Source organism: Chanos chanos, chromosome 12 (genome assembly GCF_902362185.1).
Source record: "Chanos chanos chromosome 12, fChaCha1.1, whole genome shotgun sequence".
In the NCBI taxonomy this organism is placed as follows: domain Eukaryota; kingdom Metazoa; phylum Chordata; class Actinopteri; order Gonorynchiformes; family Chanidae; genus Chanos; species Chanos chanos.
The window spans coordinates 13879802-13896559 of NC_044506.1; the positions used below are offsets into that span (position 1 = coordinate 13879802).

Sequence of the window (16758 nt, forward strand, 5' to 3'; positions counted from 1 at the left end):
GTAAGAGTCACAAACCCATTGGTCTTTAGTTACCACAGGTAAGAGTCACAAACCCATTGGTCTTTAGTTACCACAGGTAAGAGTCACAAACCCATTGATCTTTAGTTATCACAGGTAAGAGTCACAAACCCATTGATCTTTAGTTACCACAGGTAAGAGTCCCAAACCCATTGATCTATAGTTACCACAGGTAAGAGTCACAAACCCATTGATCTATAGTTATTACAGGTAAGAGTCACAAACCCATTGATCTTTAGTTACCACAGGTAAGAGTCACAAACCCATTGATCTATAGTTATTACAGGTAAGAGTCACAAACCCATTGATCTTTAGTTACCACAGGTAAGAGTCACAAAGCCATTGATCTATAGTTATTACAGGTAAGAGTCACAAACCCATTGATCTTTAGTTACCACAGGTAAGAGTTACAAAGCCATTGATTTATAGTTACCACAGGTAAGAGTCACAAACCCATTGATCTTTAGTTATCACAGGTAAGAGTCACAAAGCCATTGATTTATAGTTACCACAGGTAAGAGTCACAAACCCATTGATCTTTAGTTATCACAGGTAAGAGTCACAAACCCACTGATTTATAGTTTCCACAGGTAAGAGTCACAAATCCCCAGCTCAGCAGAGCAGCACGTTTACTGAGTGAAGATACAGTGGCTTGACCTCGTCGGTTCTTGCACTCGCGCAGGTCTCTTTTTGTAAATTTGCGAAACTTGATTTAAATATCACCGCTTGCGTCACTGAAGGCGGCCTACATATGAAATGTGCAAAAATATCCCCACGTTTGTCACCACACTCATTAACACGCACCCTGCTGCACATCCGACAGAAACACACAGACCACTCATTCTGAGGTCATTTTCACATAAAAAGTCAGTTAAGAGCAGAACAGTGTCCATATTCACAGCGTTTCATCTTCTGTGTGTCAGCTCTGTGTACAAAGACTGTCTTATACCAGTTTATATGTTCCATATTGGATTACCCTCCACCAACAAATCTAGACTACAGCTCAATCTTCAACGTGCATTTATTTGTCTGTTGGTTTAAAGTTTCTGCCCACTTAAGTAACCGTGTTTCATGAACCTTTATTTAACATCAAAACATAGATAAACCATAAATCCATACACATGATCATATTGCTTTGAGTCAACAAAATCAGAATCAGTATATAACATGTCACATATACTTTGGTAAGAAAACAGAAGCGATTGCCATGAGAACGGCAAACGGGCCTAAAAACACAACCTCTGATCAAAAGAGCACCTTCACAGTCAGAGAGGAATGATGTCAGCTTTTCAATCTTTGCAGCTATGAGCAAATAGTGGACCACACACTGATACATCCTCCTCTGAAACAAATTTGTATAACATGATTCTTTTTGGGGGGGGGGTTTCTGGGTATTGTAAACATATGAAAGCAAAACAAAATTTTCATCAGTCCCACAAAGAGGCCGATTACCCTGTAGCTGGCTGTGCAGAACAGCCTTGTGAGTGTGTGAGTGTTTGCTCTAACCTTGAGGAATAACACACATTACAGGGTAAAGCGTGGAAAGAAGATATAGATGGATGTTGGAGAAAAGGTGCAGTTTTAGTGTGGGGGTAAAAAAAGAAAAAGAAAAAAATAAGACTGTAATAAATTAAGGTTGGCAGATGTGGAGGAGTCCGTGGGTCAAATGAAAAATAAGACAGAGGTGGTTCCACTCTATTTGAAGTCAAAGAGATTGCAGTCAATCTTGTAGTAAACGTATGGGTAGTACTCCTGCTGACTGAGGTTCAGACCAGGAATGTCCATCGACGCCTGCAAAAAAAACCCAACAACAACCACAGTCAGTGAATCCAAAATGACATTTAAAATGACATTTAAAGCATTTTCAGTCGGGCTTAAATAAAGCCATGAGGCAAAATCCTAAACAGGTTTCTCTCACATCAATGATAGCTGCACTGCTGTCCAGATGCTTATAGAGCTCAGATAGGACTTCTCTCAATTTCTTCATGTTCTTCTTGTTCGGCTGTAACAACATGGCCTGGAAATTGACTGGCAAGCCATACCTGTGGAGGCAAAACAGCTGATATTATGCTTGATCATATAGTATGTGTGTGTGTGTGTGTGTGTGTGTGTGTGTGTGTGTGTGGTGGGGGGGGGGGGGGGGGGTTGCGTGTGTGTGTGTGCGTGAGTGAGTGAGAGGGAGAGAGGGAGAGAGAGAGAGAGAGAGAGAGAGAAAGACATGCACTGAATAGCAATTGATTTCCAAATAAAATACTCCTTACCTCAAGACTGATTCCACAAAAACTCTCAGAGCCTTAATGTGGATCCAAGCGATGAAAGCCTCACTGAAGTTCACTTTCAACCATCGAACAAGTGGCCCCTAAGGCGGGAAACCAGAGACAGCTTTGTACTGCGATCATTTCAACCAAAACGGCTTTCTTCAGCTCTCCCCTCTATGGACTTATGGTACATAACCCAATTTCACAATACAGGTCAATTCTCATCAGCATTTGAATAACGTAAGAAAGACTGAAATGCATACAAACTGCTTCTTCTTATCTGTAGAGAGACGAGTCATTTCGTCCTTATCGGCCTTCATTTCCTCCTCATTGTACTGGAAGTCACGAACAGTGAACCTAAAACAAGGTGGGATGAGAACAGATCAGTCTCCTCGGGGAATGGCAAAAGTACGACACACCATCATATATACACACACACTCTTTAATGTAGATTTCTGTATAGCTGATCTATGTATCCAGTCAGGGTTTCCTCTTAGATTGGAAAATGAAAAAATACTACATAACAGGGCGACTTCGTTGAAGTTGGGTATCCACTCTTGTTGCACGCTGTTCTTTTTTTTTTTTCTTTTAACCCTATATAACCTGGCATTGCCTAAAACAGTGAGGACTTAAACTGCCCCGCATTCAAGGTCACGGGTTCAGGCGTTGAACTTTCTTCTAGCTCCACTAAGAATTCCTGTAGACTCTTGTTGACAAAGTGTGAACACGTTGGAAAGCAAAAAAAAAGGAGGCGGCTCACTTACTTGTTTTCTCTAGCCTTGTGTTTGAAATCGTCGATGGCTTTTCTGAACAGTGTGACGCTGAACAGTCCGCAGTCCTGGTCCTCGAACAGCAACCTGCGGAGAGAGATACAAAGGTTCAGCACAAAGGCAGCATGCATCATTCCACCCTGTTATCCAACAGATCACATGGGAAAACTTCGTGAGGGCAGTGAAACTGTTTGCTGACAGTGGTGACAGACTAAGAAAACACTCCAAATTAATAGCAGCGCTTATCCACACACATGCTGTGTGTATAGGCTATACACACAGCCTATTAACCAATATATTGTGGTATACAAGAGATGTATAACGCTTAGACTCGTCCAATAGGTAGAGAATGAAAAGTCAGGATTTTAGTCTTACCAAATAACACAACACAGAACAAATATTTAAAAGGAACAAAATCAAACATTAATTAATAATGAACCCAGAGGGTTTACTGTATTCATTCTAGTCGTACTAGAAGCACACAAGAGATACGAAGGTTAGCCAGTGTTTCTTTATCTTAATATCCAGAGACTTTACTCATCTTAGTCTGCCTCTAAAGAGTAAGTTGTTTCAATGTTTCAAAATAGGCTGCATTGTTATCGATCTGATCAGTCTGCCAAGGTTCACTTATCCCAGTAGCCTCTGAGAGAGGAAGTTAACAGGTTGCCATAGATACTGCACCAGCTGTACTCAGAGGTCAGACTACTCCAGTCCATTCTACCAGCAGAGCACCAGCTGTGGAAAGTGTCATTCTTTCAAGAAGAGTGTCCTGATAGCCCGCTGTCTACCTGAGAGGTCATTTCTGTACAAACTTTTCAGCCATGCTGGGCTAACTTATTCTCATTTACAAGGGCAGGGACAGACAGTCAAAGGAGAAATGATCATAATGAGGTTTAGTATGACTTTTCTTTCTGTTTCTTTTGTGAGAAAACACAAGCAATTAATTAAAAAATGACTTACTCCGTAGACCGTGGAACCACCATTTCTGCGAGGGTTTCATATGTTTTGTACCAGTCTGGGTAATTTGCCCTAAAGAAATGACACCGCTCAGAGAGTGCAAAATATCATTACATAATGAATTCTGAAAAAACTCCAGTCTAAGCATCAAATGCTGCTTCTACTACAGAGCATCAACAGGGAGATTACCTTATATTTTGACTGAAATGTTACACTGTTCTACAATTTTCAGTGAATAAAAAAGTAGCTAGCAGCTTTACCATTAATTAATCCTTCTCAGGTATCAAACATAACTATTAGTGGAAAAAACTGACTGTGTTTTAGAAATCAGGACAGCAATTTAATGTTAAAGTTGAAAGTGATTAAAATAACAGAACTTACTTTGGAACCACCACCAGCAGGGTAATAAGGTATTCAGAATCAAGCACAAAATTCTCTCTCTTCACAATGTCAGCCAAACTTCTAGTCAACAAGCTTCCCCTATACAACACGATATAGCAACACCAGTTTCAGTACCACAGTGGGGGAGAACTCAGAACGTGTTTTCGATTAAAAATACATAGCACTGGCATGATCGATAAGCGAAGACTAAAATGAATGAATATTCAACCCTACAATACCCATGAATGTATTTTAAGACTCTCTGTGCAACGGTAAGATTTATCTGTTGAACTATATGGACGCATGAATTACTATATGAATACTAAAGAAAAAATGTTATTTTAGACTGCTGCTCAAATCCCCAAGTGTAATCTGCTGATGCTAACACTCACGCATTTTTCCGCTCCAGGTTCTGCAGGTTGCCCTTCAGGTTATTGTAGGCTGAGGCTCTGGTTTTCAAGTCATTGTCAATCTGACTCACTTGCTATTGGGAAACCAGTAAGCTGTTAAAAAGTTGCTAAAAACTTTTCTTTAAAATACATAAACACTGATATATACTGTTCCATAATTGTCCTCACCTTTGAGATGATTTCAGAAATGTTTTTCAGAGACTGTTTGATGGGATACTTTGCCATATCCCACTGAAATCTCGTAACGTATGTAATCAAATCAACTACGAGAAAAAAAACACGAAAAAAAACATTTAAGCACGGAATACTGGATGTTCAGTTGGCAATATCTGTATCAATACTATACTACACCCAACCCACATATATAAGTACTCATAAACAAGTACCCTTCAGAAATGTCGTACGATATAAATAGAAAAATAAAATTAGTTTTAATGAGATATGCAAAAAAAATGCAAATATAAACTGTTTATTTCAGGAGTTGATTTTACGGTATACTTGCCTCCATTAGCCAGTAGATTTTCTTGGACTTTATCTCTGCTGTCCTCCAACACATCAGCCATGTACTGGGCCACTTTCTTAACCACACTGTGGGATATCCACAGATAGTCATTAGTCAGTCATTAAACTGATGACACTTTACTAGATTAACAGTCAGATTTAAGAGTCAGCCAAATTCATATCTTAACTAGTTTATCACAGCTGTATGCTTTATCGGATGCCTTACTTTAAAGCAATTTTTCAAAGATGCGCCACGAATCTTGTTGAACTTTTTCAAGACCTCAAATGTAAACACATGTTACAGGCCTTGTGCCAGTCAAGGTAAAAAAGACCATAAAAATCATGTGAAATGTATATGTCTTAAGACAACCAGGCCAGGTCTACAGTGTAAAGTCATAAGAGGTCATCAGTGTACAGCATGCTATACCTAGAGAGAGGTTAAAGGGTTAAAAATAGGAATCTAAAGACCACAATATTTATTTAGATACTTTGAATTTACTAAAAAGAAAGACACTAACCTTTCCACAAAAGAGTCCAGTTTGGCCAACTCATCAGATAACCCTACAAGAACATCTAAGGTTCCCACCTGTTGATATCGGCAAAAAACAAGAAACACCAAAAATATCAATACATACCACCTCATTGTACTCTAGTGCAATATTACTGAGTATTTGCTTCCAGAAATGAGAGATTAAGAAGAATTTTGTTCACCTTGAGGTCAGGAATGTTGAATTTATGATTGGTGGAGAGGGTATTAGGACGGGTAGTGGCTGTCATCATCTTTTCCCATGTCTGCTGACAAGTCTTCTCTCCAGGAGCAGAGATCAGCCAGAACTCGGTCATGGCTTTCACCAAGGACAGAATAAATTTGCAAATAGATTAACAAACAAACAAACAAATCACAGTGACTACACTAGGTAAACATTTGTAGTGTCAGAACAAGGACTATGACATTGATGGGTAAGAGTGCAATGGGAATCAACAAACAAAATTCAGAATACCAGTGTATTCACACCAGAAACAACAACGAACCATATGGTTGCCACATTTCTCCTTAAATAACATTGTCTATAAAACGGCTAGGGAGTTCTCTCCCGATGTGGAGATAGCGTTTCCTCATTTTCCACTTAAAACAGAGGGTCACGAGTCTCTAGAGGATTGCCAAATAGCTTCTGCAAATGCCAAAACTATTAAAATATGACGGAGCATGCATTTGCTTCAGTCAGACGTCTCTAACTGTAACATTATGAACTCAACAGAACAACAAGCGATGACAGGTGAAACACATATGGGACCAACATGCGTTTTTGAGAGAGTTTCTGTCATGATCTGACAGACATCTTTTGGTGTCTGTCACATCTAGTGGTAACAGACTGTCACGAATAGATAACTGTGGTGATCCTTTAAGGTCACTTACCGATTTGATAGGCAAAATCTAACGAGTAGTGAACGATGTAATGAAATACGACTTTTCAATTATTACAGTCAAAACATAGCACAAGTCTCTATTTAACAATCTGTTGTCTCGGAAGACCATCGAGCGCCATCGGTCAGCTGATCAACACACTATAGGTAAGCCGCGCATGCGCGAAGTCCAAACGCAAAGTATCTCTTCATCACTTGTAGTCTTTTCTGGTTGGCCGAATTTTTGTACTGCTGCCACCTACAGAGCAGGGGTAAAGGTTCGATAGAGGTCTACCGTATGCTTGTGGCAAGCATGAAGTCACAGTAAAAGTACGTCGAGAAAGCCTTCACCTGACTACAGTTACACCTGCCAACATTTCTTACTTCCTGAATGTTCAGATCTATTATATTCCGTGATACAGTCAGCATAATGCATGCAAGTCTTGTGAATCAGTCATGAAAACAGGTAACAGAGACCAAACTTGATTTAACAACTGTTAACCGCATTCAGTCTCAGGAAGTAACTGTGCCAAGACCTAGATTAATGTAAATAAAGCTGTTTATAATGGCAATTATGGCTTTTTAAAGTGAAGATCGTTTGTTAACATCCAAAAATAGGACAAATGGCTACGGCAACAAATTTACTCTTGACAATAAGTTCCTTGTGCAGAACATCCTAGCAAGACAATATAAATTATTATCTTGTCTGCTTGGTCACTGCAGGCCATTAGCATGACCACTGCCCCAAGCTCAACATTCTCAACATTGATTTTTCATTTTTACAACTCTTATGTGACTGAACTTATTTTTTCCCCTGCATTCATGAGCTCCAGCATGCTTTCGTTTAAGAGCTGCTGTATGCAAGTCTGACAATAAAGTATATCGGTTTGATACCTCTTTTTGGGGTTACATATCAACTGTTCTTTCACGTCCTGCAATGGAGAGCACAGGGCGGGATAACCGAGAGTGCAAATATCACATCTTAACTATGTCGAGTCATGGAAAAGCATACTAGTGATAATGTCAATGGCCGTTTTAATGACTTTAGTGTTGAATAATTGTAAAATCTATCTGATGCCATAAATGAGAAGCAGAATTGATGAGGTGCTTTGGAAAGTAGCTTGTGGTATTGTGTTCAAACATTAGCTAAAGTTGACGTATTAACAAAAGTGAGTGGCATGGAAACAGAATACTCATTAATTCAAAACTCTCCACGGGAAGTAAGCTTACTTAAGAAACTTCATGCAATACTCCAGGTTATTTTGTAAACTGTTCTATTTAAATGGTCTTTTACAGATGAAGGAAGAAGGAAACTTTGACGTCCCTTCAGAAAATATATGAAAAATTACTGTTATATTTTTACGCAACTAAATGAAGTCTAGTGACTTAACAATGCACAAATAATAAGAAACTTTAGAATGAAAAGAAGTGCAAAACAAACTGTACTGTATGGTATTTTACATTAAATTTGTACTATTACTGTCACTGAATCCTCCAATAAAAATTATATTGTGAAAAAATGCTGGAAACTTTACTGTGATGATTCATCTCACTAGCACTAGCGTTATATTGCAAATGAACCCTTTGTATAGAAGAGTACCCTAAGTCATGTGTTTCATTGGAGTATTTTTGTCCAGGAACTACAGACTATTGACCCACTGACACATTCAACCTACGCCTCTGAAAGCAGACAGACCCTTACATTATTAAATACAGATAAATATGTCTATAGGGCACAGAAAGCAAAATTAATGACCCATTATGAATTTGGACACACACAGAAAATAAATATTGAGAGCGTCGTAAATACAGGTCGTAAGCAGATCTTTGCGATGATAAACTTGACCAGACAAAACCATTTTACATAGCTAAATATGTCCTGCGCACATGACTGTCTTGGTTATCCCTTATATAAAAGTAGCTTAACATTTGTGACAGTCCAAAATCTTCAGATTTTTTCCAAACCATGGATAACGTATATGGCCTCAAATCTGCTGTTACAACTGAAGACACTGTACTGCATTGGCAGATGTGTCTACGAAAGTGTAAGTGGGTGAAATAAAGTAACGGACACAACGAGTTCGTTCTAATAACATTAATCTTAGTTCGCCAGCCGAACACACTCGACTCTACAGAGCTGATCTGAACAGTAAGGGGGGATACAATAGTTTCCATTACAATCAAATATATTTCGAAACAGTGATACGTTTTCCAGAAGCTACGCCAATATCCCTGCTATACCTCGACAACAACGTTGCTGTTCTAATGGCTCTAAAGATTCGAGTATACGTCGTATGTATGGTTTATTTGTGAGTGACAGGTAATTTTCCTCTTCAGAAGGAGTCCATCCGGAAAAGAGGGAGGGTCAATTTATACCACTGTCAGAGCTCCAAATAATTGGTTATGCCATATGTAGAAGGGGTCAGACTGGAGAGGTATTTGGCAACTACAGCGCTGAACTAGTCAGATGCAGCCAGTTTTGCTGAGAACAGCGAAGAACTACGCTATATTATGAAGTCTATCACGGTACACATATAAACGCTTACACATGTTTAAAAGAGTGGGCTATGCTATCAAACCACACCGACTACGGAAATGCATATTTGGTATGAAAGGCACCCTCTTCGAATTTACTGGTTCTTGCGTGTGAGAACACCCCGCCTACCGACTCATCGTCGACTCCCTCAGTGACCCCCACCTTCACGAACCACTTCTCCTTCGACTGAAATAACGAGTGGACGTCTGTACATTTCCAAGCCGACGTTACTAAGGCATATGGCTAGTAAAGCCCATTTTCTTTCTTATACTGGTGTCCCCACTACTCTTTAAAAATTCCGCCGAAAAAGAGAAGACGATTTTCCAAAACATTTTGGCCGTTATCTCACGTAAGTAGAACTGATAACGAATCTTGGGTTTCATCCATGTAAATGATGGTTGCTTGTAGGGAACGTCTCTCCACAACATGGCGGGCGCAGTTGTACTTGCTGTGTGTTTCAATGGGCTGTATGAACAACGACTCAGGCGAAGACTAAGGTCTTGAGTGTTCAAGCTTTTGATATGGTAAAAGGCTTCGTCCTTGAATAAAACGAAGAAAATATTACTGGAGATGCGTTAACATTTGTGAGAATGTTTATTGGACCATTTATTGGCAGTAATAACTAGCTGTCGGCTAGGCATGCTAAATCCGGGTGCTTCAGACGTTTGGTTCAAGGCTATAGCAAGGTAGACATCGACCAGTGACACAAAATACGCAAATGTCTTGGTTTACCATAAGATTCGACTTAGCTGTATTTTCTGAGAAGTTACTACAGTTTGTTAGGATTGTAGCTATGATCGGCGTTCCATTATGACAAGTTTCCGACAAACCAATCAGCCGGAACTCGCGTGAAGGCAAAATGTCATTACGTATATTACATATATGTAATTACGAGCATTTGTCATGCTGCGTATGACGTTGTGCATTTGATATTCATGCTGTATTAATATGTTATCCATGAAGAAATCGAAATTATGGTGTTTTAGGCATGTTGATGAAGCTAAAGCATTTTTACAGTATGAATTGACCAGTGGTTTATAGTATTAAATTCACATTCCTATGACTTCTCGTTTTGGCTCACTACATAGTAGACATGGATTTGAGGGACAAACTAGCACAGGGTGTCTTGTTTCGGGATTTTATTCGACGGAGTTTGACACAATTTTAACGATCGACAGAGTTCTCTCACGACAGTTTCCTAACAGCCGGAACTCAACAGTGGACTGCATGTATCAATTGCTTAGCCGACATTTGCTATTTAGCCAAGCGACGCATTTTATGTTCTTCTGCAATCCAGAAAAACGACGCTGTTTCAGCGCAATTCATTATCGATAACACTGATTTCTTTAGATGGCCGGGATTTTACTTTTATCTCTGTTAGCTAGAGGCCCCGCTGAAGTTATTACTATAAGGGTTGCTTTTAAAGTTTTTTTAGTTATTCAGAGCTGTGCCGCTTTAGGGCAAAAGTAAATCAGTAAGTAAAGCTAACATAAACCTCTGTAGCGATTCTATGACGATTAATGTTAAACTGCCACGCTGTTACTTAATTTAACTGTTGTTGCCCTGAAATCGGGATCAGACACAGAAATGCTTTTAAGTGGGAAGACAATGTTGCAATGTTTATAGAGCATTTCCGAAACAGCTTAAGCACGTAGTATGGTGGCTACACTGCGTGCTTTGTTATTATAACTAAAACAGATCTTACTGAAACTATTGATAGCAGTATGCATAATACAGAAAGGTTCTCTTAAGCAGGCTATGCAGCCTGGTGTATTGTGAGACTTTTTCTACCCTTTATGCTCTTATACCATCTAATGTTGTCCATTTGACTGGATTTTTAGAAATAACAAAACTTTGTCTCCCTCTCTCCCTGGTTTCCCTACAGGGCTCCCTTCTCGCTAAGCAGGTGTATAAGCGCTACCCAGAAGGCCTAGGGGAGGTTCTATACCGCGAGCAGTTCGACTTCAACGCTGAGCCGCCTTGGGATCCTAGTTGATAGCGGGAGAGGTCCATCTCCCATCTTGTCCATGTAAGTAGCACTTAAAACACTCTGTGGATTTTAGGAGATTCATGCTGTCTGTAATACAAAATCTGTTCTAGGTCTTCAGAATCACAGTGTGAAGCGCAATGTCAGTTATTGTGTTAATAAAACAAGGCTTTTTGTGGCCAGAGAGTACAGTTAACCCACACTGAATTCTCTGAAAGAGTTGTACAGCATGTGTTTGTACAGCCTTGCCCACAATGCACCGGTCAAGCAATTTGTAACATAATCAGAGGCTTAGATTAAACATTCTGGTCCTCACATATTACGGTCAAAATCCATAGTTAATGCCTTTAAAAAGTTCCATTGTGCTTTGCCGCCAAAGGGATTAGTCATGACTGGGTTTAAACAAACAGGCTAGCTCACAAGTAGAGCCCCAAAAAGCCTTTGTTTTGTCATTGGCTCTATGGGTACAGTGAGCTGGTCTCCATCATTGTCATGTGATCCCCCCCGAAGTTGTCCTCTTGTTTACAGTGGAAAAAATAAGCATGGCAGCTCATGATTTACCCTCTTTTCTTCCTGGTCTGTTGGTAAAACAGGCACCACATACAGTTTTTAGGGCCTCTAGCAATTTTCTCATCGACATTGATTGTGTAATATATAATGAGCTGCCCTTAAAGTATCCTTCTATGCAAAGCACTAATTTTAGGTGTCTGAGTCAGAACAATGTGTCAAGATGTTTAACACGTTTGTCTGTTTATTTGTTTGTTTGCAGTTTGTTGCATACGTACAGGACCCCATAGGCTCACTCTCTTTATGATTGTCGGATTTGCGGAATACGGTTGAAATGAAAGGATTTGCTGATGAACCCAACTATGTCATTGAACTACTGGACGGAGGGTCCACCCTGGAAGATGTCATCGACAGCCACATCTATGAACAAGCTCTGGTAAGTGGAAACAAAGGTCGACCTCTTTTATAACGATCTATTTCCGGCGTGTGACCTTACCGAATTCCAGCAGGCATTATCAAGTTTGAGTTGTTCAGATCTTTTTGTGTTGGCTGTAAATCTTGCTGCCAGTCCTTTTTGTGTTGAATGGCTTGTCTTATTTATTTATTTTGCTCTTTCTTGTCCACAGGCTGAAAAGAATGCATTTGTTGTGGCCGACATTGGGGCCCTAATGCGCCAGCATATTCTCTGGCAGAGCGTAATGCCCCTGGTTCGACCTTTCTATCCAGTCAAATGCAACAGCAGCCCTGCAGTTATAGAGGTCCTTGCTGCCCTGGGAGTCGGGTTCGTCTGTACAAACAAGGTGACTGCTTCTGTTTATTTTGTCAGCACAGCGGCTCGTTAAGTAAAAACACAGATCCATGAGAATGCAACAACATTGCATTCAGAAAGTATCTAATGTGTTGTTCACTATTGACTAGGCTGAAACTACACTGGTACTCAGTCACGATGTCCCCCCGGAGAACATCATCCTGGCTGGTGTCTGCAAGCAGCTGTCCCACATCAAACATGCAGCAAAGAACGGCATCAACTACCTGCTGTGTGAGAACGAGGCAGAGCTCTGCAAAATCGCCCGTGCCCATCCCAATGCCAAGTATGTTCGTTTTTATGAGTGCTCACACTCGATTATGTCGCAGATCCTTACCATTCATGTGGATGGCGTAGTGTTTTTAATGTGATGCAGTAAGTAAATTTCTTTATCTTCTCAGGCTGCTCCTGCAGGTATCCACAGAGAGCCAGGCAGAGGAAGCAAGCATGGCATTAGGGTGCTCCCTGAAGAAATGCCGGCACCTTCTGGAGATGGCCAAGGAACTGGGTGTGCAGGTGGAGGGTGTTACGTAAGTGGCTAGATCTTTGTTGGGACTTGAAGAGTTCTTAATTACTCAGATCGATTCACATAAAACATGTAAAGACATTGTTTCATGTGAATCATCTCTCCCTCTGCTTGTCTATCTGTCTTCGTACAGTTTCCAGGTACCAGCATCAAACAAGGACCCCCAGGCTTACACTAATGCTCTGTCAGATGCCCGCTGTGTTTTTGATATGGGGGTGAGTGGCGATTACTCGAGTCTAAATGGAATATTTTTTACATTGAAATATTTCATTGTTCAAGAGTATCTTAGAGTTTTCATCCATTTCATGTAGCACTTAGGTTTCCACCGATAATCATGTTTATCACACACGTGCTGCAGCCCTTTATTCCCTTGAAATGTTTTCAGAAAAATGTGCTTCTTTGTTCTCTTGTAGGAAGAACTTGGCTTTAGCATGAAGATCCTGGACATGGGAGGTGGATTCAGTGGCTCAGAGTTTCAGATGAGACAGGTAATTTGAAGTTCTACAGTGCTTTTTCCCTTTATTACCAGTGCTTGAGTAATGTAAGTAGATAAAGACCCTTTTTCCCCCCCTTTCCTGTCTGTAGACTCATGCTGCTATCAAACCATTGCTGGACGCTTATTTCCCTGTTACCTCTGGAGTACAAGTCATCGCCGAACCAGGGAGTTTCTATGTGTCCTCCATTTTCACTTTGGTTGTCAGTATCATTGGCAAGAAGGTGGTGGCCAGAGATCTCTGTGGCCAACCTCAGGGTAAGCCTTAATGCTCTCTGTGATTTAGCATAGAGACATTTGCTCACATTTTTAAAATAGTTCATGTTTACGTGCATCTCATGTTGTTTTCTGGTTTATAGATGAGCTGACCTCCAACGACGAGCCAGAATTCATGTACTATATGAGCGATGGCGTGTATGGGTCTTTTGTCGGCAAATTGTTGGGAAATACCATTCCCTCCCCTTCAGTACACAAGGTAAATGAAGCAAGAGAGAGACTGACATCACAAGCAAATTAAATTCTGCATCAGCACATTTTTAAAGATTTGACTCCCTTCTTGCACAGATGTCCATGACGGCAGAAGAGCCTGTGTTCTCCAGCAGCCTGTGGGGACCCTCGTGTGACATGCTGGACCAGGTGGTGGAGCATTGCCTCCTTCCTGAGCTGGCTGTGGGGGACTGGCTTATCTTTAATAACATGGGGGCCAGTGGGCAGGAGGAGCCAGCAGCCTTCAGCGATCCAGAGAAGCCACCTGTCTACTATACCATCTCCATGCGCGACTGGTAATGAATGCCGCCACTGATGTCCCTGTTTTCCATATGAATTTTTCTCATGCCAGAATAATACCAGAGATGTGGGTGAAGGAGTTTTTGGGAGTTGAAGGTTACCGACGGAGATAGTTACTGATTTTGCTGTAGTGCTTCTCACCGCTATGCCCTGTTTTTAAACTTTGGTAACAATCGGATGTAGTTTATCTGATACAGAAAATAAAGTTACTACATCTGTAGCAGACAGTTTGACTATTACAGATCAAACTGATTGTAATGAAGTTAGACAGGTCGCCCAGCCTTCAACCTCATTTCGTTCTCTCTGTCCATTGTTGACGATAGCGCTGTATCTTTGTTTTCATTTAAGTGTTTTTAAAATGAAAACAACAATATTCTTAAAAAAGACTCTCAAAGAAGTGACATCTTGTTTTCTGTCAGTCCACTGTATCCAGTCAGATACCTAATGACCATATTATCTCTACAAACATATACATGTTGAATAAAAGAAACTGACAACATTTTACTACAAGTGTGAATTGTATATGAAATAGGTATCTGTTGGCCTCACTATAGTCAGTCACTTCCTCTCCCCTCATCTCTTCAAATGATTTTTTTTGCCTAGGTTTGAGATGCAGAAGGCAGGGATCTCTTTGGACAACACCATGAAGAACTTCTCTTTGATCCACTATGGCATGTAACTGGCCCAGGATGAAGTCCAACTCCGTCCTCAAACCTTTGGACATCTGAATGGCCTGTATAGTCAACATTCCAACAGCCGCTGAAGGGCAAAATTCTAATTGGTCAGCAGGGGGAAGAAAAAGACTGATGTCATTGGGAACACAAAACAATTGGTGTCAATACCTCAATTCTCAAAACGTATAACTCGCTTTCCTCATAAGCCAAAAGGAATCCCATATTCAATAACTACATATGCAACAAAATGGATGACTGTGGAGATGGAGCCCAACTTTTGGGTTTCTTAATCAAGTACAGTTTACATAAATGTTCGATTAATTTAATTTTATTATATATACATATATATATATATATATTGATTACCTGCTGACAGTCTTGTAAATGAGTTGTATGTTCAACATTATACAGTTGTCTGTATGAAAATCAAGTGTGATTTAATAATATTAGCACTTAGTATCAGCACAGGTGTGCAGTTGCCCATTCTGTAGATTGACTTTGTGAACATATGATTTGTTACATTTGTGATATGAAAGCCTAGTCCAGTCTCATTCGGTGTTCACCCTTATTAAGATTTTTGTGGGAGCAGATCTCAGCTCCGATTGCCAAATTATTATATCTTCAGTATAAGAAAATGTCACTTAACAGTATTTCCCAAGGTAGTGATGTCTCTGTTTTTTGATAGAGCTCCTTGGTTAATTGTGTTGTGATAGCCATTGCAACCTCAAAAGACTCTTGAGTTAGTCATCTCAAATCTGCTTGAGTTTGATCTCTGCCCTATCACAGTACAGTCTGACATTACCCAAGCCTCTGACAACTGTTTAACTGTCAGTGTAGTGGCTTTTGCATACATACTTATGAAAAATGTTCAAAGTTCCTCTTTCACCCCAATTGGAGATACCTGTCCAGCCAAAGATGGGTCCTGTCCTGTTGTAAGATGAAGAAAGCATTTGCCTCAGGCTTCTCACTGTCATTTATGAGTTTACCTCATGAAAGTCTTGGACAGTGAAATGTCTACTTCTATTTTTAAAATCACAGCCTGTAGTAATGTAGTGTGCAGCGATTTTTTTTCTTTTTTGTTTTAGGGCACTAATGGACCACAGCCTGTTTTGACTGTAAAATTGTGCTTGTTGAAGTAATGAAATAATTTAATACATTTGACTGAACATTTGGCTGAGTTGTATTTTTTTTTTGTCTCAGAGATCTTTTAATATTGCTTCGTTTACCTATCGTATCTTTCCTATCAAATATCCAAATGGAAATAATTCCGTCGAATGTCGTTAAAACAAACAATAGCACCGCAGCAAGAAAACTAATGCGAGGACTCGCACCACGTTGTCGTATTACCAAGAAAGTCCAGGTACAAATGTAAACGGAAACCACGCCGTGACGTATGTGATGCAAGTGTGCCGCGCAACTGAAAGGTAAGCTTTCTGTGATTCGATCGGGAGAAACATTGGTCGTTTTGATATAGGACAATATTTCGCCTTTTAAATAAAGAAGAATAAATATCTTTGAAAGTTTGTCACCTTTTGCTACTGTCATAATCCTTCCTGACACTCAAGTCAGACTTTGTAGGTAACCAGAATAGTATCATTAACATTATAATAATGACTTGGTTGATATACGTTGGTATGACATTTGTGGATTTGTTGCAGAATAGCCAAGCCGAGCTTAAAAAAAAATGTAGAAACTTCGGTGAAAAATTGTTGTAAACCACGCACTTTTCATTGTAACAGTGGGGA

At 40.0% G+C, this 16758-nt stretch overlaps 2 protein-coding genes across 2 annotated transcripts; one reads left to right on the forward strand and one right to left on the reverse strand.

Annotated features, from left to right (window-relative positions):
- Positions 1-1102: 1102 nt before the first annotated feature.
- atp6v1c1b (ATPase H+ transporting V1 subunit C1b) lies at positions 1103-6831 on the reverse strand. The gene is made up of 13 exons (XM_030788987.1): positions 6713-6831; positions 6007-6140; positions 5814-5881; positions 5297-5382; positions 4963-5057; positions 4777-4868; positions 4385-4483; positions 4007-4075; positions 3041-3133; positions 2540-2633; positions 2280-2377; positions 1937-2060; positions 1103-1809 (listed from the first exon to the last, which is right to left on the reverse strand). Exons 2-13 carry the CDS (start codon positions 6136-6138, stop codon positions 1714-1716), a joined length of 1146 nt encoding a protein of 381 aa, XP_030644847.1. The 5' UTR covers positions 6139-6140; positions 6713-6831; the 3' UTR covers positions 1103-1713.
- A 2590-nt stretch (positions 6832-9421) lies between these two features.
- On the forward strand, positions 9422-16182 carry azin1b (antizyme inhibitor 1b). The gene is made up of 12 exons (XM_030788746.1): positions 9422-9584; positions 11121-11264; positions 11992-12165; positions 12356-12529; positions 12648-12820; positions 12936-13064; positions 13194-13275; positions 13474-13548; positions 13646-13811; positions 13913-14028; positions 14118-14335; positions 14943-16182. The coding sequence occupies exons 3-12, from the start codon at positions 12064-12066 to the stop codon at positions 15016-15018; spliced, it is 1311 nt and encodes a 436-aa protein (XP_030644606.1). The 5' UTR covers positions 9422-9584; positions 11121-11264; positions 11992-12063; the 3' UTR covers positions 15019-16182.
- The last annotated feature ends 576 nt before the right edge of the window (positions 16183-16758 follow it).

What these genes read in the sequence shown, in the direction of transcription:
- atp6v1c1b (XM_030788987.1), bottom strand. Translation starts at nt 6,138, where the DNA reads ATGACCGAGTTCTGGCTGATCTCTGCTCCTGGAGAGAAGACTTGTCAG. An exon ending in CACAAGGCTAGAGAAAACAA is followed by an intron (nt 2,634 to 3,040) that starts GTAAGTGAGCCG and finishes ACCTTGTTTTAG; the next exon opens with GTTCACTGTTCGTGACTTCC. An exon ending in TTTGTGGAATCAGTCTTGAG is followed by an intron (nt 2,061 to 2,279) that starts GTAAGGAGTATT and finishes TTGCCTCCACAG; the next exon opens with GTATGGCTTGCCAGTCAATT.
- azin1b (XM_030788746.1), top strand. Translation starts at nt 12,064, where the DNA reads ATGAAAGGATTTGCTGATGAACCCAACTATGTCATTGAACTACTGGAC. An exon ending in ACATCTATGAACAAGCTCTG is followed by an intron (nt 12,166 to 12,355) that starts GTAAGTGGAAAC and finishes TCTTGTCCACAG; the next exon opens with GCTGAAAAGAATGCATTTGT. An exon ending in GCTGTGTTTTTGATATGGGG is followed by an intron (nt 13,276 to 13,473) that starts GTGAGTGGCGAT and finishes GTTCTCTTGTAG; the next exon opens with GAAGAACTTGGCTTTAGCAT.